Source organism: Podarcis raffonei, chromosome 7 (assembly GCF_027172205.1).
Source record: "Podarcis raffonei isolate rPodRaf1 chromosome 7, rPodRaf1.pri, whole genome shotgun sequence".
NCBI lineage: Eukaryota > Metazoa > Chordata > Lepidosauria > Squamata > Lacertidae > Podarcis > Podarcis raffonei.
In genome coordinates this window covers 4,506,393-4,531,426 of record NC_070608.1, presented here as the reverse complement: position 1 = coordinate 4,531,426, position 25,034 = coordinate 4,506,393, and the positions used below count along the sequence as shown (strand labels likewise).

General features: G+C 45.0%; 1 protein-coding gene across 3 annotated transcripts in view; it reads left to right on the top strand.

The window, feature by feature from the left end:
* The window catches only part of ADGRB1 (adhesion G protein-coupled receptor B1), a 394,399-nt gene that overhangs the window by 299,295 nt on the left and 70,070 nt on the right, over positions 1-25,034 (top strand). For all 3 annotated transcript variants that reach the window (XM_053395177.1, XM_053395176.1, XM_053395178.1), the window contains exon 19: positions 18,443-18,546. In XM_053395177.1, the coding sequence (XP_053251152.1) occupies positions 18,443-18,546 (104 nt within the window). The remainder of the gene's footprint in view (positions 1-18,442; positions 18,547-25,034) is intronic.

Here is a 25,034-nt window from a genome sequence, read left to right as displayed (position 1 = left end):
AATTTTTAAAAAAATCAAAAACACAAAGCTGAAGGACAAATAAAATTAAACGAATACTCTCTACACAATGCGTTGTTACACTGTGGAACTCGCTTACTCAGGAGGCAAAAATGGCTCTCAGGCTAGATGTTTTTAGAAGAGGGTTAGGCAAATTCATGGAGGATAAAAGAAAAATGAGGATAAAGGAATCATGGGCTACTAGTGATGATGGCTTTGCTCTGCCTGCACTGCTACCCCAAACACACACCATTGCTGATGAATACATTAGAGGCCTTATTCTTAACATGGTTTCTTCACGTCCCTGCAAAAGATTGGAAAATCTTTGAATCTCCCTACTTATTAGCGATGTGCGGCGTTATGTCTGAGAGCACAACGCCTGAGCCGTTTACCAAGCACAAATTGCTTTGCTATCCCCACGGAGTTTGCTTCGTGGAGAGTAAGGACATAGTAATTGTTAATGAATAGCGCAGCATTAAGATAGCTCTCTGGGTCCGTTTTATTTACTATAATTATGTGGAATGGCCTGTTAAGACCGACAAAAATGTGCAGGAAAGGGACTTTTAAACTTCTGCAAACAGGCTTCCAATAAGAGGGTGCTTTTACACTCTCTGCGATCTGGAGTTATCAGATTGAGCACAGGATGGTGGGGGGGAAGGTGAAACAAGATGATGGTTAGAGCGAAAGACTGTAAGAGTTTTCCAAGTCTATTTTATTAAAAAAAGAAAAAAGAAAACCAGCTTATTATTGCTTTATTGATATTTATAGATCTGGTGGTATCAGTGTACAGTGGTATTTCTGGTTACATAATGCTTCAGGTTACATACGCTTCAGGTTACAGACTCTGCTATAAATAGTGCTTCAGATTAAGAACTTTGCTTCAGGAAGAGAACAGAAATTGTGCTCCAGTGGTGTGGTGGCAGCTGGAGGCACCATTAGCTAAAGTGGTGCTTCAGGTTAAAAACAGTTTCAGGTTAAGAACAGGGACTTCCGGGTTAGCGCCATCGGCTAATGGCAGATTCCCTCCGAGCTCCGGAGGGAATCGGCTCCGCAGGATTGGGTCTTGACCGCTGCGGCGACGCGGGGACCCTCAAAAATCACAGGCGGTGAAGCCTGTGAACCTGTTGACTCGGCGGTCACCATTTGCGCCCCCCCGACCTGCGAAGGAGCCTTTTTAAAGGCTTCGGAACGAGGGACGGGGTGAGCGGCGCGGTGCTGAGAGTCGACTGCTTCTCCTGCGGAGTGAAGCCACATTGCCATGGTTGGAGAGCGCTGACTTCTTCTTGTGAGCAATTGGATTTTAAAGCAACAACCCATGAGTAGTACGGAAATTGGAATTGTAAAGGAAAAAAAAAATTTTTTTTTTTAATTAGGCACGATCGGGGAAGGCGCAAACAGGAAGTCCGTCTCCCTGTCTTGTAAATAATCTAAAGCAAGGACCTGCTAACTAAGGTCGAGAGAACCCTTTCTTTTTTACTTGGTAAAAGACATTAATTTCACGATTTGGCAGTATAAGAAATCTTACTGGAGGATAAAGAGCTAACCTTGGGAGCTGAAGTGCCACCCCCCCGGACCCGGGAGTGCTCCGCGAGAGAGCCTGTTGATGAGGTATTGAAGAGTTTGACAGCTGTCAAATTAGCTGTCAAGACGGGAAAAGAGAACTTTGTTTCTGTTGCTTCTGCTGGCTATATTTGTTACAATTCGGTTACAATTTGTTGAAAACAAGGAAGAACTGTTACAAACTAACTTGACTTTTGGATTTGAACTGGAAGGAAGATTAAGTTACCAAAATCCCTCTAGAGGGGGATTTGGGACATTACAAGAATGGCTGGAGAAGGGAAAATTCAAGCTCAATTGGACAGAGTTTTTGTTCTCTTGGGAAAGTTACAAGACCAAATTGATGTTTTGGCTACAAATGTCGCAACTCTGAACTTAACAGTAAATAACATCACTGAATTTGATAAGGATTTGATTCAGGAAGTCCATGCAGCTGGACAAAAAGAGAAACTTGAGAGCTTTGAGAGTGTGGAGAAGGAGATATATGTTGTTCCTGAGGAAAAGGAAGGAGGAGCTGTAATTTTGCAGATGATAAAGGAGAGCCAGAGGCCTGACATGATGGTTATAAAGGAAAATAAGAACTTCATGTTGAAAATCTGGTCTGAATTGGATATTGAAGAACGGAGAGATCTCCTTATGTGGAGATCTGAAGACCCAAGGATTACAAATTTGCTTAAGGTGGAAGTTGGAGCTTTGGGGACATTTGGACTTGAAAGGAGTAAGAAACATGATTCGGGCTCCACTTTTAAGTATGGAGGTCTGGCTGGAAGAAACATGGATCCCGTTGGGTTAGAGCTTCTCCGAGATCTGGTGTCTAATATTAAGGACTATCAAAAAAACTGGCAGAGAGGAATTGAGAGAGAATTAAGAGCCTTGGACGTGAGATCTCCAGGCTGATAGTAGACTAAGACTGATGGACATTTGTTGGGGATTGAAACCGGGAAAGGGGGGGTGGAGTTTGGGAACCCAAAGGGTGCATAATTACAATCTGTTTTGTTTTTACTTTGCTTTGTCATTTGTATGAAAATTGGGGAATTCGTGGAAGGGAATTTGGGTCGACGTTAGAAAAATGTTTTAAGAATGAGTACTGATGTATAAGTATTGAGGTTTAAGTTTGGATAAGGCAAAATTGGTTCTTTAAAATGAACTAAATAGAAAAAGGTCAATAAGAACTTGCTGAACTAACAATTTGAATTGGAATATAAGAAGGGGAGGTGTGGGGAAGTCAGGGAAATATGTTATAGAAAAATAAGGTTTGTGAACTTTATGTGTTTTTAAACTTTTTTGTTTTTTCTTTTTTGATTCTTTTTTAATGTATTAAAGTTGAAAATTTCAATAAATATCTTTAAAAAAAAAAAAAAAGAACAGACCTCCAGAACGAATTAAGTACTTAACCTGAGGTACCACTGTACAGAGGAACTTAGAAACAAAATTTCAGCATGGAGGGAAATGGCAAAAGGTTGTTCTTCACGCAGAATGGTGGCATTGGAAGGGACACTGAGGGTCATCTAATCCAACCCTCCTGCAGTGTAGGAATTTCAGCTAAACACAGGAACAGTGTATCTCTCCGCAAGTGCAAGGGATGTTCACATGTTGCATTAAACAAGTGTATTTTCAGGAGGACGTCTAGGGAAAATCAGAAGATGTGGGATTATGGAGAATGGAATGGGAAGATCAGAGATGGGGGGAAACCAAAACTGTCATGATTTCACGGTCCTAACTCAGAAGTGGTGTTTGGCTTTTGCTGAAAGACAGAGAGAACCTCTGAAAATCCTTAGCAGAAATATTATAAGGAGTTAAGCATATATAAGTATTTTAGTTTTAATGAAAAATAAGGTTAAAAAATATGTTAAGATATTTATAATATGATAGAAAATAGAGAAAGATGGAAAGGATTTGCTGAAACAATTAATAGAAGTGGAATACAAAAAGGGAGGTGAGAGGAAGTCGAGGAAACAAGGGAATGAAAGATAGAGTATGGAAAAGGTGTGATGTATGTTTTTAAATGGTTTTTGTTTTGTTTAGGGTTAGGGTGGGTTAGGGTTTTGTTTAGTTTAGTTTAATGTGTTTAGTTTAATGTGTTTAGGTTGTGTTTTGTATTGTTTATACATTGTATTGTATTGTTTCTTTTCCTTTTTTGTTTTCTCTCTCTTGTCTTTTTTCCTTTTCTTTTCCTTTTTTGTAATCTTTAAAAGTAATAAATATTATTATTTTTTTAAAAAAATGAAAATCCATCACAGCCTCTGTCTAAGCCAGTGGGCATTGAAGTGGACAAAGTTTGCTGTTACAGCAGCATGGACCCTGCAAGCTTCTCTCTTCTCCCATTATAGCCCAGGACATGTCCTAAGGGCCAGCCCTTGACGTCCCCAAAACAAGAGCCTCGCCAACTTCTGCTCCCTCAGGAGAGGAGAGCAAGCTGAGCCCTTTTGCAGCAGAAAGCACCATCTGCATCCAGGTCCCGGTATGCCGCTGGCTCGGGTGCCTGGCTCAGAGAAACATGACAGTGAGAGCCAAGTGTCAGTTCTCGTTACATTAAACACTGAGTGATGATAGGGGAATTGTTGAGCAAAGAATGACACCTGTCTGGTGTTCCTTTTCCCAGAGATGCTCCCCTGTCAGAGCCAGAATCACAGATGCTTCCCCTCAACTCTGCTGCCAAAGAACCCCCAAACCATTTAGGATTCCCAGCGATGATGCAGGAGACCCAGCTGATGTCCTGCCTGGGAATAGATGCACCGAGACATAGAAATCATGTTTAGGTGGGAGATCTTAGGAGTGTGGGTCCTTCCGACAGAAGGGCAGGGATTGGTGAGCTAAAGCTTCCAAAAATATTGCCCCCTGCAAATAGAGACAGTTTATGCTGTTTATGCTGTTGTTTCAATGTGGTTGGACAGTGTTCTCAAAGCTACCAGCATGAGTTTGACCAAACTGCGGGAGGCAGTGGAAGACAGGAGTGCCTGGCATGCTCTGGTCCATGGGGTCACGAAGAGTCGGACACGACTAAACGACTAAACAACAAAATGACTCGCAGCATCCTTAACAAACAGCACTTCCCAAGATCCTTTGGGGGAAGCCTAAAGTTTCCAAGTAAAGCAGCCTGGGTAACAGCATACACTCCAACATTTCTCTGATGAAAATCAGAATGTTCTGTTCCATTATTATTATTATTATTATTATTATTATTATTATACCCCATCCATCCGACTGGGTTGCCCCTGCCACTCTAGGTGGCTTCCAACATACAGTGGTACCTTAGGTTAAGAACTTAATTCATTCTGGAGGTCCGTTCTTAACCTGAAACTGTTCTTAACCTGAAGCACCACTTTAGCTAATGGGGCCTCCCGCTGCCGCACGATTTCTGTTCTCATCCTGAAGCAAAGTTCTTAACCCGAGGTACTATTTCTGGGTTAGCAGAGTCTGTAACCTAAAGTGTCTGTAACCTGAAGCATCTGTAACCTGAGGTGCCACTGTATATAAAAACATAATGAAACATTAAAGGTTTACAAAACTTCCCTATACAATGGTACCTCTGGATACGAACAGGATTTATTCCAGAGCCCCGTTTGCATCCAGAAGCGAACGCAACCCGCACCTGCGCGTCTGCACGTGCGTGGGTCGCAATTCGCTGCTTCCACGCATGCGCGTGATGTCATTTTGACCGTCTGCGCATGCGCAAATGGTGAAACCCGGAAGTAACGCATCCTGTTATTTCTGGGTTGCCGCAGAGCGCAACCCGAAAGCACTGAACCTGAAGCAACTTGAACCCGAGGTATGACTGTACCTTCAGATGTCTTCTAAAGGTTGTATAGATACTTTTCTCCTTGGCTCGAGGGTCGCATAATTCCATGGCCTCCAATATTTATCCAGTGAAAATAAGGGCGTCCTGAGGAAAAGCAGGACATTCTGGGATCAAATCAGAAACTGTTAATTTGGGACTGTCCCTGGAAAATAGGGACACCTGGAGGGTCTGTAGCTGCTTTGAGACCTTTATCAGCTACTTTTGCTCTTGTGGCTGCAGTCTGCATCTTTTTTTTTCTTTTTTTAAAAATATTTATTAAATTTTCCAATTTTTTAAACAAACATACAAAAACAGAACAAACAAAAACATTAAAAAAGACATATAGTTCATAAATCATACTTTTCAATAACAAGTTTCTCAGACCTCCTCATACTTCTCCTCCTCATATCCCAATTAAAGTTATTTGTTCAACAAATCCTTCACTTAAAGCATTGCAGCTTATAATATTACCTTATTTTTCAAACCCTTTTTTCACATCTATGTTCCTTTGTATCATTACAGCTAGAAACCACTCAATTTCAATCCAACACCATTCAGCATTCCTTAATTTTGCAATATTTCTGTAAATAATCCTTAAATTTTTTTCAGTCTTCTTCTGCCGACTCTTCTCCCTGGTCACGGATTCTGCTCGTCATTTCTGCCAGTCCCATACAGTCAATCAATTTCATCTGCCATTCTTCCAGAGTGGGTAGATCTTGCGTCTTCCAATACTTTGCGATGAGTATTCTTGCTGCTGTTATAGCATACATAAAAAAAGTTCTGAGCAGTCTGCATCTTTTAAAAGTCACAACTTCCCCCAAAGAAACATGGGAACTGTGATTCATTAAGGGTGTTGAATATTTTTAGGAGACCCTGAGCAATCTACAGCTCCCATGATATTTCTTGAGGGGAGATGCAACTATTAAAATCATACAAATGTGTTTCAGATGTAGGGCATAGATGCAGCCTGTATTAAGTTGTAACTTTCCCCGTCACCGGTAAGGAAACATGAGTCTTTTCCTTTCTCAAGGCCAAGAGATAGAGGAAGTAAGATTAAAACTTAGACCTATATTTCAGCACCCCACTTTCGCTTGTTTACCATCTCCAGATGGAGTCACTAATTGGGACAGGCAAATTAGTCTATTTCTGGTCCATGCCTCTTTCACTTGTTTTCACCCATAAGTCAGTTCTGTCTCTTCACTGGATTAATTAAATCTGTGATTTATTTATTTTAATGCAGAGCAAACATTTGCTTTGTGATGTGAATTTAAACACCTATTTTTTCTATTAAAAAAGCATTTCCTCTCAACACACATTTCTAATTAGAGGAATGGACTAATCGGTTCATGTCAGTCCCTCTCTCCGTCTTCCCTAATTTTAAATCTTAAATTTATCTCACAACATTTCTGCATATGCTTGCTTGGGGGGGGGGGGAGAGAGCACCGTAGTGTGAATTTCTCCTTATGCGCTTTCATATGCAATTTTGCCCAACACACACATTTTAAAAAGCATTTCCCCCTAAAAAGATGCAGGATTTTTTTTGGTAATGTAATTTTCACTAATAATAATACAGCCAGTGTAACATAGTGATTAGAGTGTTGGATTAGGACCAGGGAGGCCAGAGTTTTCATTCATTCATTCATTCATTCATTCAATTTCTATACTGCCTTTCATCTGAAGAACACAGGGCAGTTTACAACATAAAACAACAAAAGTACATACCATAATAACAAACAAAAACAACAACCCCATTCATACTTGTCAGGAGTAAGCCTGGACCAATGGTACCCAATAGTATGGGAAACAGCCCTACTAGAAAAATTAACCATTAAACTGAAACTGACACGGGGACAAATAGAAGAAGACGCCTTCACCCTGGTGTGGCTCCACTTTATCACATACACAGCTCAACAAGACAATGACAATAATCATCCAACAGCATACAAATCAATATGGCTAACCTGATCCAAAACACCCACCCACCCCACTCACACACGAAAACAAAGACCACCAGAGCCAACCACAAATGAACAGCCACACCCTAGGCCAACCCCAACCTCTCTCACCACCAAAGGAACACCAGCGAACAGCAAAGAACCTGCACAAGCAACGCTGACACCAAACCCCACATATATTAAGTAAAATAGAAACATCACCACCCGACCCCACCCCCACCCATCTTCCCCACCCCACCCCCACCTCTTTCCCCCTTCCCAATGTCTCAACAAATGAAACTGATTTGTAAAAATGTTACATGGGGGAGAAAAATATACAAGAGAGAGACATTGTACACACTTTTGTAAATCAAGAAAATCTTTAATAAGTAAATAAATGCTTAAAAACAACCCCATTCAGCCTTGAAGCTGTATATGAAAGTTTTTATTAGTTGATGTTTTATTGCCTTTTGTTTTGTTTTTTACATTTTGCTGGAAGCCACCCAGAGTGGCCGGGGCAACCCAGTCAGATGTGTGGCATATAAATAATAAAATTATTCCCTGCCTGCCTGCCAGCCTAACCTACCTCGCAGGGGTGTTGTGGGAAATAAATGGGGGGGGGTTGAACCGTGAAGCCCTGGAGAAAAAGGTGGGAGATAAATGCAAATAAATAGAAACATACATCTTTACGCAACTCCCTTCCCTTTTTTGCAAGATGTATTACAACATTTGGAGAGCGAGAACTTCGAAGGGTAGCCATGATTCAGTCCACATTTTGTTTCAGGAAGTGCCAATTAATTCTGAAAGGGTAGCGGTGGCCTGGCTGGCAAACATGGCTGGAGTCACTAAATGCCTAGAGGTACTTCAGATAAGCCCCTCTGCTTGCAGCAAAAGGGAAGAGACTTTTGCTTATCATTCTAGTGGAGCAAACTAAGAGCTTTGCTTAATGAGATGGGCTCTGAAATACGTCGCCTGGGGAGCCCAGGAGGATTTTTATCTTTCTGCGTGTTGTCAAGGACGATGGTGACTATTTTAATTAATCAGTACAATCCCATTAATGTACCAAAAGCTTTACAGGGAACAAAGGAAGGTCTGGTTGCTTTTAAAGGTATTTCCAGATGAGTATTTAAGTTTCTGTTTATTGCTGTTTTCGTATCTGATTTTGATGACTTCCTTCTTTCTGCATTTGTTGCTGCAAAGCAGTTTGAGACACCTTAGTTGTGACTAATCATTTTTATGCTTATTTAATCAGCATCATTTAAAGACAAGGAGAGAGAGAGAGTGGGAATATTTGTTCAGTTCTGCTATACATACATTTCAGTTACGGTTGCCACCTGTCCCTAGAAAAACGGGATCGCCCCGTTTTTCGACAGATGTTTCCTCTATTCCATTTGGATTTCAAACAGGATGTATTTTTCCCATAATTTGAGCTTGGTCATCCCAAAATGGTGGTTGAGTTGCTGTTGGTGCACCTAATGAGGACCCCAGCCCAGTGTGAACAGCAACAGAGAAGGGGGGAGGAGCAATTTTCTCTCCCTCTCTTGCCTGCTCCTTCCTTCCCGCTCGGTCTAGTATGGTGTAGATCTGCCATAACATGGCCCCCTCTGCCCCCTGACCTGAACTCTCATTCCTCCGTGCTCAAGTCTCTTCCGATGCCAGATGTGGGTGACTCAAGTTGGCCATGGGAACCAGTCGTCTACCCCCTGGTTCCTGCCCATCTATGTGAGTCAAGGGGGAGAGTATACCTGAAGGAGCGTCTCCACCTCCATCGTCCAGCCCGGACACTGAGGTCCAGCTGCGAGGGCCTTCTGACAGTTCTCTCACTGTGAGAAGTGAGGTTACAGGGAACCAGACAGAGGGCCTTCTCGGTGGTGGCACCCGTCTTGTGGAACGCCCTCCCATCAGATGTCAAGGAAACAAACAACTACCTGACTTTTAGAAGACATCTGAAGGCAACTCTGTATGGGGTAGTTTTTTAATGTTTAATGTTTTATCATGTTTTTAATATTCTGTTGGGAGCTGCCCAGAATGGCTGGGGAAACCCAGCCAGATGGGCAGGGTATAAATAAATAAAAAATTATTATTATAAGAGTGGGGTCAGGGTGGTGAGGAAGGCATGGGGCCAAATGTGAAGAAACTCCTTTCACAAAGTGGGGGATGATTTGGTGTCACAAGAGTGTGTGTGCCCCCCCCAATCCCTACCCCCCAGCCCATCCTTGATTTTGCCTGACCTGTCCCATATTTTGCCCAAACAAAGGCGGCCACCCTAATTTCAGTAGCAGATGGAAACTACAGAGTTGTACGAAACCCAACATTGGATGGGTCTGCAGTTCCCTTGAAGGTGTAGGTGTGTCGTTTGAGGGGACTCCTTGATCGCCCTGTCACTGGAGGCTTGTGTCTTCAATTGTCAGTGGACAATCCACGAGCAAGATCCACCAGGTTACAAAAGTTGGATCCAGCAGATTCCTTGGCTCTGTTGGGAGATTCCCAGTGCAAATGGGTCACACCTGCTCAACTCCTTCAGCAGTGACTTAACTGGAGTTCAGTTGGTGTACCTCCCTCAGCCTGGCTCAGGTGGGACCCAACTGGTTGAGCTGAGCTTGGTGAATATTTTTTGTTGTTGTATAGTCATGTCCAATTCTTTGTGACCCCATGGACCAGAGCACACCAGGCACTCCTGTCTTCCACTGCCTCCCGCAGTTTGTTCAAACTCATGCTGGTAGCTTCGAGAACACTGTCCAACCATATCGTGTTCTGTCATCCCCTTCTCTTGTGCCCTCCATCTTTCCCAGCATCAAGGTCTTTTCCAGGGAGTCGAGTCTTCTCATGAGGTGGCCAAAGTCTTGGAGCCTCAGCTTCAGGATCTGTCCTTCCAGTGAGCACTCAGGGCTGATTTCCTTCAGAATAGATAGGTTTGATCTTCTTGCAGTCCATGGGTCTCTCAAGAGTCTCCTCCAGCACCAGAATTCAAAAGGATCAATTCTTTGGCGATCATCCTTCTTTATGGTCCAGCTCTCACTTCCATACATCACTACTGGGAGAACCATAGCTTTAACTATACGGACCTTTGTTGGCAAGGTGATGTCTCTGCTTTGGTGAATCTTAAACCAGTGCAAACCCTGGAAAGGGGACATTCTGGGGACAAGGTGGAGATGGAGAAAAGGGTAGTGTAATTCCAATGCCTCTTTAAAGGCTTGTTTATCCTCTGCCGGGCTTATACCTGCTCAGCTTCCAGTAGCCCCATGGCTGATTGGAGTTTGGATCTGGTGTTAACTTTACGCTGACTTCAGTTACACTGGCTTGCTTTACTCCAACTGACTATGTGTAGGATTGCTCCCTAGTAGTGCCTTTTACAAGCTTTGGCTGATAAGGCCGTACATAGAATAATAGAATCACGGGATTGTAGAGTTGGAAGGGACCCCGGGGTCATGTAGTCCAGCCCCCCTGTGATGCAGGGATCACAACTGGACAGGAAAGTTCTTGACCACGGGGTCACTGTTATGATGCTACTGTCCACTGATGACCACAAGATTCCATTACTGCAACATGCTGCTATGATCAAGGCACTTTCAAGCAAGTACCGATTCTCTAGACATTTTTGCATCTGTCTTCACTCATAGAGCCGCTCAGGAAAGTGACAAGACCTGACACTTAGGCTAAAGCTGTGCACAAATGATCTCTCAAAATCTTCCGCTCTACTTGTAGACCAAGAAAAACCACAAATGTTTTCCCCAATTTCTCTGTCAAGGGTAGGCATTCTCCAAGAGTTTCTTGGCATAGCTGTCAACTTTTCCCTTTTTAAAAGGGAAATTCCCTTATTCTGAATAGGATTCCTCGCAAAAAAAGGGAAAAGTTGACAGCTATGTTTCTTGGGGAATGAGATTCACCGTCATCAAAACTGGCAGTAGCATGAACTTCTTTCTTTCTTTCTTTCTTTCTTTCTTTCTTTCTTTCTTTCTTTCTCCCTTACCTTTTTCTTTTCTTATTTTTTTAATTTGCAAATTTAACACACAGAAAATGGAGAAAATAATGCATAAATAATACTAATAGTAACAATGGGGAAGAAACTAACATTTCACTATCTAAATACAGTAGATGCATTCATGGAGCGGAAGGATATCATAGAATCATGGAACTGTTGAGTTGGAAGGGACCCCAAGTCATCTAGTCCAACCCTCTGCAATGCAGGAATCTCAGCTAAAGCATCCATGACAGATGGCCGTCCAACCTCTGCTTTAAAACCTGCAAGGAAGGAGAGTCCACCACCTCCCACAGGAGACCATTACACTGTGAAACAGCTCTTACTATCAGAAAGTTCCTCCTGGTGTTTAGTTGGAACATCCTTTCTTGTAAATTGAAACCATTGGTTGGGTCCTACCCTCCAGAGTGGGAGAAAACTGTGGGATGTGAAACACAAGAGCCGTCAAGTACAACATTCCTAGAGTGAACATGGGGAGGAATATTTGTCCAGCCAGCAGGTAAACTTCCTGTTTCCTTCTGGGCTGGGACAGACTTCCTCTGCATGTGACTAGAGGTGAGCGTGGCCTCACCTGTGCTGGTAACAACAAAAGCACAGGGCAAGACAGCCATCTCTCTCTCTTTGACTACATGCATTGAAGAAGCAACATCTGCTTAGCCAAAGATGCTCTCTTGGCCTCCAGCCAAAAGAGGACAGAGGGACTGTCTCCTTATGAGACAGTTTCCAGGTGTATGTTACTTTTCTAAGCTAAGTCTGCCTTCTGGGATCTGACTGTGAACAGAATGTGAGTAGACTCTTTTTATACTTTTATAGAAGACAGCGTTGTGTCTTATCTTTTATGAGGGAGTAAGGGTGAAATACCAGAACAGTTATTATAGAGGCTTTAGTGAGCCTGAGCAAATGCATCCGCTGCGAGTTTAGAAAGGGGGAATGTTACTCTGCTAAATTGTGAACTTGTTTACACAAGTTGGAAAAGGCTATAATCAAACAATATATCCTCTCCTGCCTCCCTGAACATTCCCACAAAAACAAGCTTGCTCCATCTTCCAGGTGAGTTCCCATCTTCCATGCACTGGTGGAGGGAGGGGGATGGGAAGAGCGCTGCGAAGAAAAGAACTGAGATCCAGGAGCAAATAAATAAAAAATGGCTTAGAATAGAGGGTGAGGAAAGCAAGCAGGGCAATGCAGAAGAAAAGGAAGGCGAGGCGAAAGATGGGGAGGCGAAAGCCGAACATCTTTCTCTGCTCCCAGGCAGGTTATTTAAGAGCAGAGACAGCTCTCAGCCCCCAGGCAGGAGCAGCAGCAGCGGCAGCCATTACTTCCACCCTAGTTGGAAGCATTGATTGAAAGCCCCCCGCCTTCTCTCCCCCATTCTTACAGCATCATATGAACTGGGGGAGGGAGACACAAAGAGGTGCCCCCCGCTCTCTTGCTACCCTCCCTGCTAGTGCACTTTGAAGTAACCTGGCAGCGCTAATGCACAGTGGTAAGAGAATGAGGTGGCGCATGAGCCCAGGATCTCATGTGCCAAGGAAGATGAGCTACTCCGTTGTAAACAGAGGTCACGTTTTGTTGCTGCTGCTGCTCCTTCTGGGCTTCGGAGAGGTCAAACAGTAGAATCTCCAAACGGATGCATTTATTGATTTTAAGTAGAAAATGTACGAACCGCTTGATCTATTGGCTGTTGCTGGCTAACAGCCGTGGTGGCAATCCTCTGCCACCATGCTTGAAGGCAGTAATGTCTCTGAATACCAGTTGCTGTGAAGTGGGGAGAATGGTGTTGTGCTCAGAACCTGCTTTGGGGGTGTTGTAAACAAAAATCTGCCCTTTTTTTCCCTTATGGGGTATCCAAGAGCCCATCTAGAGTCCTTACGTAGGTTCCCTATTGGTAGGAGAAAATAACAGAGGCCAACCAGAGAATATTGAGAAGCAAAGCAGCTAGTAAGCCTGATCTTTATTGATCTGTTGCAACAGGGTGCTCCCCTCGCACGCAGGAGAGGAGGAGGACCCAGAACAAAGGTGTGTCCACCCTAATATAGACATTTTAAATTGCCTGCCCTGGAATTCAAGACCACTCCCCAGACACATCATACCTACATCACAGAAAGGGCAGTCTACAGCAGAAACCTGAGTGCGTTATTTATCTCCTGTTGTTGTTTATCTCCTGTCTGGCAGGTTACCTGTTAAATGCTTACTTGATTGGATATCCTGGGGGGTCTGGCCAGTCTTTTGTAATGATAAATACTTAGTTCCTAAGCCAGGTCACAGGCTCACACCCTATTCATATCTTAAATGTGCCCTTAAGACAGGATCTGTGAAGGAAAAGACAATGGGGAAGCTTTTCCATTTTCCTTTGACCAGCGACGCGGACTTATAAAAAATATTGGGGGGGCCCGGGAAAGCTCATGAATAATAAATAAGCTCATGAATATGCAAATAAAGTGGCGCCGCCTCCTCGTGAGCGAATAGGGGAGAGCGTGCTGCGCCTATTAATCAGCTCCAAAGGAAATTGGGTGGAGCTTTTGCTCGGGAGGGAGGGCAGGAGGCATGCAGCCCGCCCCCCCTGTGCATTTTGGGCTGGGGGAGGGGCGGCGATGGCGCTCTGCTGGAGGGGCGCCGGAGATTATTGGGGGGGCGGAGCCCCCCCAAACGAATTTTTGAGGGGGCTCGGGCCCCCTCAAGCCCCATGGAGTCGGCGCCTATGCCTTTGACCTTGCAGAGAAAACATTTGGTCAGTTTGGGAATCAAAAATGGTTTCAGGTCGGTCTTCCTGTGCTGATCTATGTACATGCTTGGTTGGTACATTTATGAACATTTATTATACATCTAAGACCTTAAAATTCTTATCACAGGGGCATCTGAGTAGCTACTGTGAGAACAGGATGCTGAGCTAGGTGGGTCATTGGCCTGATCCAGGGGGCTCTTCTTATGTTCTTGATCAAAACAACTGAGTCTGAGATGAGGAGGGAGAAGTAGTCTGTATGCATAGACCTTTTGAACCCTTGGATCCAGTGAGTGTTAAGATACAGCCAGCTTTCTCTGTTGAGGCGATAGGCTGGGTGATGAGCCATTAACAGGAACAAAGGAAAGTGGATCTGTGTGAGTTAACTAGCTGGAACTTCAACAGACGAAGAGTTGTAAGTTGGCGGTGATGGGACCGAGAAGTAAATCAGGAAACTGGAGAACAGGTGTGCCAACTCCTAGGGGTGGAGGTGTATTTGGCCCCCAATATCAGCTGGCAGGGGGCCAGACCCCCTCAGTGTTTAGGGGCCAAGGTGTGACATTAACATGAGAGTGCTGGAGGTGAAATAGTTAAAAAGGTTAACCAATTAAAACCCAGGGGGTAGAGTCAGAGGGACTATAAAACCAGCTCTGGGAGAAGCTCTGGGAGGTGTTCAGTGGGAGTTCATTGAGGAGTTTGTTGGGAGTTGGGTGGTTGGTTGGGAGTGAATTGGGCTAGAGTTGTGGGTAGGTTGAGTTAGTGTAACGAAATAGGCTGAGTCAGGAACAGTTAGGGGCTAGTCAGACAAGTAAATATCTGAGAGGTGGTTTAGTGAGTGAGAGCAGGTAGTGAAAATTATAGGTCTGGATAGGCACCCCATGAATGTAATTGACTGGTACTGTTTATGAAACCACACGCTTGTTAAACTGTAATAAATTAACAAAAGTTTATGTTTCACTTTAACCCTGACTGGACTCAGTATTGTACCAGGTAGGGCCTGGGTGGTGGCAGCAAGAAATCAAGTGGTGGCACAGGGATCAATAGACGGTGAAACGTCCGGGGACCCTGTGTGATTGCCACACAAGGGAGGCCAGGCACAGAACAATGGCTGGTCCTCCTGAGCATGAGAGAGGAAGCCACACCATGCTGGGACCCATTCTCTGTCAATTTCATTTCATCCCCCCCCCCAAAAAAATGCACACCCATACACTCTCATCAGCCACAACCAGCATGACCAATAGTCAGTGATGATGAGTTGGAGGGTCACAGGTTAGTTAACCCAGATTGTTCCAGCCCTGCTCTGATATGGTTGGAACTTTCCCCCCTTTTCAGTTCCATATCAGAGCGGCAGTGCAAATTACTGGAACATGCGGAAATGGCGCAATTGACTAACGGACTAAGAGGTAATGCAAGACAATCATTTATTCAAAAATGGGATGTGAACAAGGGGTATCTACAGAATAATAACAGTGGTACAATGTCAACGGCAGCGTCTGAATGACCTTTGTCTAAACGAACTGTTAAGAAACAAGTAAAAAGGTACAAATTGTTGCAAGAAGGTATTAGAAAATACAGAAAGAATAAGGGAATAGTGATAAGTACATTCGTCAACAGAAAGGTTATAAGCATTAGGAAATGATAGGAAGTCTATTCTATGTTAGCAAAAAAGATAGGAAAAAAAGAGATTGTATATATTTAATTTAAATCTATTTTTTGTAAACATATTAAGATTTATGATTGTTTTCATCTTGGCACATTGTGTATGTCATCTATGTATTTCAATAAAGCATTTAAACTGGGGGGGGGGGGGAGGGAGAAAACCACAGATTGCTCCAGCCTCCTTTGAGTTTTGTGAAGGCGTTCCCTCCGCCTCACAGCTTTTCCACATGCCATGAATCTGCACCACAATCACGTCACCCCTCAGCCTCCTAAGCTTAAGTCTTAAGAGTTTAGCTCCTTAAGTCTCATATCATAAGCCTTGTTTAAGCTGGTTGTTTAAGCTGGTCAGGGAGGCACAGCTGTGAGCGAGTTTGCTTTGTTATACCCGCGGAATGTATTTTTCTCTTCTCTTCTTTTTTCCTGGCCGCGAGAAGAGCGAAAGGTTGCACTGCTCAGTTTTCACATTGCCGGGTGGGAAATCTTCCCAGTACACGTTTTCTGAACGCATCTTCAATTTGAGGTTCTGATAAAAAGTTTGAAAAAGACTTGAACATGCCAGTCACTTCCCCTCTTCCTTCCTCTGGCTCCAATCCAGCCTCTGATGGAGAACATGAGGCAGATGTTGCTGCCTTTCCTCACTCTAGCCATGGCTTGGGTGCTTGGAGGCAGCAGGCAGATGCAGCCAAGAGAAGCAGAAGCGCCGTCCCTGCAGGGAAGCCAGTGTGGTCTAGTGGTCAGTGTTGGAAATTACATTAGGCTGCATACAGCATACTATTAGAATGGGAGACGAAAGATGAAGAGGTAAAATCAGTTATGATTAAATGGGAACAAGATGTAGGTCACAACATTATGATGGAAGATTGGGGAAAGTTATGGAAAACTCATTTAAAATTTACAGATTGTTCCCTGTTGAAGGAGAATTATATGAAGTTGACGTATAGATGGCATTTGACACCAGTGCAGTTAGGGAAAATGTACAAAACTAGTTCAAATATATGTTGGAAGTGTAAGGAAAAGAGGGGACATTTTATCATATGTGGTGGGATTGTAATGTAATCAAAAAATGTTGGGAAAGGATATACAATGAATTGAAGAAAATGTTCCATCTAACATTTATTAAAAAAAAACTGAAGCATTTTTGTTAGGGATTGTAGGAAAAGACCTGCCAAAAAAGCTGAAAAATATATTCAACAGCCACAAGAGTTTTAATCGCACAAGGTTGGAAGAATGAAGAAATTCCAACTAAAGAATCATGGCAAGAGAAATTGATGGATTATGCAGAACTGGCAAAATTGACACATAAGCTATGGGACAAGGACAACTGTGACTTTAAAGATGAATGGGAACCCTTTACAAAGTACTTGATGACACAACAAAGTGAATTGGACTCCTTGGCAGGTTTTGAATAAACACTCACAAACTCTTTATTGTCAATAATCAGTTAGACAATTTAAGGATTTATACAATTTTGTAACATGCAGAGAACAGTATTCACAGAGAAACCAAAGATTGGAACTGAGGGGAGTCGGGGGAGAGGGGTCCTTTATGGGAGGGTAGAGGGAAGGAGAAAAATGGGGAAAATTAAGGGTGTGATTTTTTTTGATAATATGTTTTGTTTAAATCTCTAAGAAAAAATTATTTAAAAAAGAACTACCCACTTTAAAAATAATAATAATAATAGTGGATAGTGTTGAACTAGGACCTGAGAGACCAGGGTTCAACCCCCCACTTGGCCACTGGGTGACCTTGGGCCAGGTCTGCCTCTCTGCCTAACCTCTCTCACAGGGTTATTGTTGTGGGGATTAAATGAGGAGGAACAAGAACTCTGTTCCTCACCTCGAGCTCCCTGGAGAAAAAGGAGGGGTATAAATGCAACTAAATAAATAAATGGGCCTTGGCGGGTGCTCAGTAATGCCTAGCTTTGCTTCTGCTCCCTGTTTGATGTTTTTAAGCAAGGCTGGTTGTCCACCTTTCAGTTGACTTCCTGCATTGGCAGGTGAATTTGACTCATAGACTTTTGAGGTCCTTCCACCTCTGTGATCCCATAATTTCCACACGCATCGTTTATGCAGTTATTGCTCGGTGACTTGCAGCTGAATAGATGAATAGACTCCACTAACTGAGTCACATCGGATGTTAAAGCTCTGTCACATCCATGATGGCTGCTGCATGCATAGAAATCATCCTGACATTGTGTAGCCCATTACAAACGTGTTGATTTTTCCCCCTGGTTGAGTTGGAGTTCTTCTGTGAACTAGAATGATGCACTTATCTGAAAGGTCTCTCTCTGGCCACTTCAACTCTTCTCGAAAGAATGATCGGTGAATTTCTGAATAAAGAGTTCTAGGAGTGTGTGGAGCCTATCATTTTATGTCTATGGGATTTCCAGCTTTCCTATTCACCCATATGTTTGTAGAATCTCCAAGGAGTATGTGGAATATCCTTTCTTCCAGAAACCCTTGGTAGGCAATGAACTCCTCAAACCAGACCTACAACGGATTTCATTTGGATGTGTGATTGTTTTTCAACTAGGTTTGTCCGTGAGTTTCTGCACCCAGCTACTACCCCTTCTGACTAACTTTCTGCATGCTGACCACAAAATAGCTTTTCCCCCTCCCTGAAAGAAGGTAAATCAGACAGAATCAAACAGAAGGAGAGTTTGGGATTAATGTCTGCAGAATCAGAATTACAATATCCAGGTCAGAAATCTCGTGTGTTGAATTATTATTACCACATTATCACCAGGAAATATCTTGCAGAATGTAGGTCACCTGCTCTTTCAAATATACTCATGGTTTTTATTTCCTCTCTTTCAGAACACAGAAAAAGTGCTCGTCCCTTCGGTCACGTTAATCGTAGGCTGTGGAGTGTCTTCCTTGACTCTCTTGCTTTTGATAATCATATACATCTCAGTCTGGAGGTAAAGGTTCCACTCTCCTCCATTCATAAATACGTATTCTCATTTGCATATTTGTATCTCTGTCTGAAACCATAAATCTATAGTTACTTTTTGTCATTCCTAGCAATGTCTACAGCACACTCTAATGCTCTGCGGTAATTCATTTATGCATTCTCTTAAATACTGGGAGAGATAAGAAGGCATCTAGAAGTCATGAGGTCTACTGTGCATCGTGAGACAATTCTAGGTGTGTTTGTAACCTCCCTGAGAAATTTCCCTAGCCTTAACTAGAGTGCCAATTTATACTTCACCAAAAAGGGGGGTAAAAAAAAAAAAGCCATACAGATATTCATATTCTTTTATTTATTTATTCATCTCTAATGATCAGTGGATCAAGGTCCATACAGTTAAAGCTATGGTTTTCCCAAGAGTGATGTATGGAAGTGAGAGCTGGACCATAAAGAAGGCTGATCGCCGAAGAATTGATGCTTTTGAATTATGGTGCTATAGGAGACTCTTGAGAGTCCCATGGACTGCAAGAAGATCCAACCTATCCATTCTGAAGGAAATCAGCCCTGAGTGCTCACTGGAAGGACAGATCCTGAAGCTGAGGCTCCAATACTTTGGCCACCTCATGAGAAGAGAAGACTCCCTGGAAAAGACCCTGATGTTGGGAAAGATGGAGGGCACAAGGAGAAGGGGGTGACAGAGGATGAGATGGTTGGACAGTGTTCTTGAAGCTACCAGCATGAGTTTGACCAAACTGCGGAGGGCAGTGGAAGACAGGAGTGCCTGGTGTAGTCTGGTCCATGGGGTCATGAAGAATTGGACACGACTAAATGACTAAACAACAATGATCAGCTAATTGTCTAGGTTTGAATGACTGGTGTGATGGGATGATGAGCTGCTTGTGCGTAAAATCCTAATCCCTCAGAGTTTGGCTAAGTCCCCAAACCTCTGTCTGTGATGGAGCTCCTTAAACATGACTCCATCAATCGCTCGTTGAATCGGACAGTGGGCGTTTACGGAACTTCTTCCAGCATAAAAGCTCCTTAACGGAAACGCGTCTTCTGGACTCTCGGCGTGACAGTTTCCGCCGAGGAGTGGGTGTCCCTACAGGAGGTCCTGAAATCTCCCCGCTGCTCCCGCTTGAAGTGTCTCTGAGCCCTCCCTCCGACTCACTTTCCCTTGGAACTCCACTTCTCCCCCTGCTGGTCCCCTCCTCCGCTGAATGGTCTCTCTCACCCTCCATGAGCCCTTTCACCTCCTTAGTCTCAGATGGCAGTTCCCTGACAACTGGATTGTCCAAGACTGCAAAACCAGTTGTGCAGTGTGTTGCCTAGGGCTCTGCCTCAGTTGTAGTGCAGGTGTGTGTAGCTTAGGATACCCTATGAACTCCCAGCACCGAATGGATCAGGCCCATGGTTGGCAATAAAGCTTTAATACTGATCGTGTTCTGAATAAAGCTAAAGTAGGAGTGAGGGAAGAGGAACACGGGTGGCGCTGTGGGTTAAACCACAGAGCCTAGGACTTGCAGATCAGAAGGTTGGCAGTTCGAATCCCCGCAACAGGGTGAGCTCCCGTTGCTCGGTCCCAGCTCCTGCCAACCTAGCAGTTCGAAAGCACGTCAAAGTGCAAGTAGATGAATAGGTACCACTCCGGTGTTGAGGTAAACGGCATTTCCGTGTGCTGCTCTGGTTCGCCAGAAGCGGCTTAGTCATGCTGGCCACATGAGCTGGAAGCTGTATGCCGGCTCCCTCGGCCAGTAAAGCGAGATGAGCGCCACAACCCCAGAGTCGTCCACGACTGGACCTAATGGTCAGGGGTCCCTTTACCTTTACCTTTAGGAGTGAGCGAACCTGTGGCCCTCCAGATGTTACTGAACTCCAACTTTCATCACTTCTGATAACAACTTTCCTAAGAGTTCCCAAACCACACTCCATCTGTTTACCAAGAAGCAGCACTGGGTGGAGCAATGTCAAAAAGAGTTGCTTAATCATTTTTCTCTTGCCCACCAGCCCATGACTTTATTTTTATCCATTTAGTGAACACGGCCAACTTGGGATGGCTTTAAAAGAGGATTGGACAAATTCATGGAGGACAAGACCATGATGCTATGCACCACCATCCCCATCCACTGTTGGAGGCTGTAGGGTTGGAACCACACATAGGAAGAGTGCTGTTGTGCTCAGATTCTGTGTGTGGCCTTCCATTGGTTGACCACCATGATAACAGTTTGCTGGATTAGATGGGCCATTGTCCTGATCTAGTAGTGCTCTTACATTCAGATAGAAATCATCTAAAGCTAAGGCTATCCATGGGGAAGGACATTGTGGATCTGGGACCATCCATCTGGTGGTGTGATGGCCTGGGACTCGGACTCAGAGCCAGAGGAGTCTCAGTCCACACTGGATCCTTTGCCTCAGGCGGCATCTGAACCTAGTCTGGTGCCTGATCCTGAAGAGTCCCAGTCTGCACAGGTTCCCCTGCAACAAACACCAGCTGGGCCGAGTCAGGAGCCTGAGCCTGCACTGGCTCCAGATGCGGGGATTACCTCGTTGCCTTCAGCTGGGCCATCACTTACAGCTGCTCCACGACCAGTTGGGTCAGGAGAGGCTCAGGCGGCCTCTGGGTCTAGTAACCAACCAACGTCTCCCGAGCTGCAGAGACTGAGGTCTGAGAGAAGGAGAGACCTGAGTACTTGCAGGAGGAGTGCGACAGGGACAGGGAGGTAAGTCATTGGGGGATCAGGACCGGCCGTTACCCCGACAGAGATAAAAGGCTGTCAGAACCCACCCCAGGTTGCGGGAGCAACATTGCTGTTTGCCAGAACCTGTCTGAGATCATGTGCCTGACCTCGCCTGGTTTCCTGCCTCGTGTCCTGCCTTGGCCCTGTCGGACTGACACCTCATGGAACCCTTGGATTCGGGATCAGACCTGGACCTCATTACTCAGGTTACCCCCGGGCCCAACACAGGTGAAGAATAAAGCTATCATTGGTTTCTAGGCATGGTAACTGTGTTCTACCTCCACCATCAATCACTGTATTCCTCTTTATAGCAGCTTCTGGGAATCACAACTAGGAGAGAGCTGTTGCGGTCTTGTCCTGCTTGCGGACTTTCCAGTTTTGTTGGCCACTGTGAGAACAGGATGTTGGACTAGATGGGCCTTTGGCCTGACCCATTAGGGCTATTCTGCTATTCTCGTGCTCATTTTACACAGAGTCAAACCTGGGATTGCCACCACACATACACACAATAAGACAATACAACACAGTTGGGGAGCTAGAATTGGGAATAGAAAAGGTTTCTATGGTTGAGAGTTGGAGTGGTCTCCCATGTCTGCTTCCATCTTTCCAAAATTGTGAGGGCATTTCATTAAATCTGGGAGACAAATATGCAGGTGCAAACAGGTCTCCTCTTAGTGGCTGGTGTCCTCCAAGAAAAAATTGCAGAGGAGAATATATGCCCCCATCAATAGCCATAGATGGAAGCCCCCCTGCCCTTACTCCTGGGTAAAGCATCATTGCCATTGGGAAGAGGCATAGCTCAGTGGTAGAGCATCTGCTTTGCGCATCAAAGGTCCAAGGTTCTATCGCTGGCATCTCCAGGGCATGTCCACTGCCAGGCAGTGTAGACATTTCTGAGCCACGTGGACCAAGGACAGCTTATTATTCCATGAAGCAAACAGAAGAAAAACACAGTGAACAAGGAGTGGGGCTTTTTTTCACCCCTTCTTCAGTTCCGCAGCCAATATTTCCGAGGGCTTCCAGCTCAGAGCAGCACGCATCTGTCACTGCCCTGGATCCTAGTTGCAACTGGCCGCTGGCTGGCTGAGCTACAATCTCACGTTTTAATAATCTGAGGTTTTGCAGCCTTTGCCACTTTGCAGCCTCCTCTAGGCTTACAGCCAGCGGGAAGCTTAACCCGCTGACACCGTTTCTTCGGATTGATCTATGTCCAGACCCAGGGGACCGCGGACATGCTTCCAGCAGTGACAAATAGCAGAGAGGCAGCAGAGAGGCAAGGATCTTTGGGGTGGGGGATGGGGAGTGGATTCCTCTGTGTGTGTGAGTGTGTGTGTGCGCGCACACACATTCATGTGTGTCTAGATCCCTTATACATCTAGGTAGGATAATGGTTTCATTTGGAATGGTGAATCACATGTGACCCAGCAAGCCGAGCTGAAACCCAGTAACATAAAAAGTCCCTGCTGGATTAGGCCAGTGGCCCACTGGTCCAGCATCCTATTCTCACAGTGGCCAACCAGCAAGCAGGATTCTGTCCCCTCACATGGTTTCCAACATCTGGAATTCAGAAGTGTTGCTGACTCCAGCTGTGGAGCCAGAGCAGAGCCATCGTGCCCGGTAGCCATTGATAGCCCTCTCCATGAATTTGTCTAATCTTTTTAAAAAGGTTGGTGGTCTTCACTGCCTCCTGTGGGAATGTGTTCCATAGTTTAACTATGCACTGGAGGAGGAGGAGGAGGAGGAGGAGGAGGAGGAGGAGGAGGAGGAGAAGGAGAAGGAGAAGGAGAAGGAGAAGGAGAAGGAGAAGACCTCACCCACCCATCTGGCTGGGTTTCCCCAGCCACTCTGGGTGGCTTACTTAATCGCTGTCTATTATAACTTACAAAAGTCCTTTTTTTCAGTACAGTCATACCTCGGATTGAAGTTGCTTCAGGTTGAGCGCTTTTGGGTTGCGCTCCGAGGAAGGCGTTACTTCCGGGTTTCACCGCTTGCGCATGCGCAGACGTTCAAAATGACATCAAGCGCATTCGCAGAAGCAGCGAATCGCGGCCCATGCACGCGCAGACGCGGGTTGCGTTTACTTCAGGATGCAAACAGGGCTCCAGAAAGGATCCCGTTCGTATCCAGAGGTACCACTGTATAGCAAAATATAGATAATTTGCTTCCATTTACGGGCCCCTCCAGACTATTCGTTAGTTTGTTGTTGTTTTGCAAGCAACATGTCATTGATGCACATAATAATAAGGTCGGGCTCTATCCAGTACTGCAGCTCTGCTGGTGCAATGGGTTTCATGTGTAAATGGAGCTTCCTCTTCCTGTTATCTGGCCCCCTCCCGCTTCCTGTGCACCCACGGAATCAGTTCTGGAGGGTTAAGGAAGTGTAGGGAGAGGAGAGGAGAGGAAACTGAAGTCCCATTGCACCTGCAGAACTGTGCCCACAGAGCATTGAATACAACCCACAACCATAAAAGTCATTCACATGCCCATTCACACAGCAGAAAGCTAATTGAAACACAATATTTTGCATATAATGCCATTTTAGCTGGTTTGACACTATATATTCCATGTAACATTAAGGGGTTACATTGGGGGAAGGAGTCAGTTTGCCCCAGCCTTCCTGTGCTGTGGCAGCTCCCTCTGTGTGTTTGCCCCCAAAAGCACAACATGGCACAACTGTGCAGTTTCCATTCCCTCTCCTCCCTGAAGTCCTGCTGAAATTACACTGGCTGTAATTTTGTGGTGGTGGTGGCGGCGGCAGCTGTCAACTCAAGCCAGTATCAGGAACAACTTCCTTGAGTTGGTAGACCAGCTGGCTGCTTTCCTGCAGCCGGATTTGGCCCGAGGTCCACCAGCTGCCAACCCTTAGTAGGACAGAACAAACAGAAATGTGGGGCTTGAAAGGAACTGAAAATCATCCAGCATTGTGCCTTGAAACCAAGATGAGGTCCTCTATATCCAGAGGTGGCACCTCCCACTTCGCTGCTTGAGGCAAAACAGGAACGTGCCACCTTGCCTCCTCGCTGTAGGTGCATTCCATATTTTGGGAGCTGCCTCAGAGAGAACTCTCCCCTAAGCTGCCAGCCACAATGCTATGGAAGGCAGCAAAGCTACCAAGAAGGCACCCTCTGCCTATCTTAATCTCTGGGTGTGTCTGTAAGGAAGGAGATGGTCCTTGCTTAAGTTAAAGGTAAAGGGACCCCCGACCATTAGGTCCAGCCGCGGACGACTCTGGAGTTGTGGCGCTCATCTCGCTTTATTGGCCGAGGGAGCCGGCTTACAGCTTCCGGGTCATGTGGCCAGCATGACTAAGCCGCTTCTGGTGAACCAGAACAGTGCACGGAAATGCCATTTACCTTCCCACTGGAGCGGTACCTATTTATCTACTTGCACTTTGACGTGCTTTCAACTGCTAGGTTGGCAGGAGCTGGGACCGAGGAACGGGAGCTCACCCCATCACGGGGATTCGAAATGCCAACCATCTGATCGGCAAGCCCTAAGCTCTGTGGTTTAATCCACAGCGGCACCTTGAATTGGGTCTGTAAGCTAACAGATCCCATGAGGGTCACAGCCAGAGATGGTGCAGGGGAATTCAATTCAGTTCATCGTCTAAAGGTATAACAACCTCATTTCCACTTTCCAATAGGATATGCAGACTGAAACACAGGCTTCTTTCAAAATTCGTATTTCTCCAAATTTTGTAGTGCAGTGATCCAGCCTAGTAATGTGTGCAGAGATGCATGTACTAGGTGGCCACAGTGCG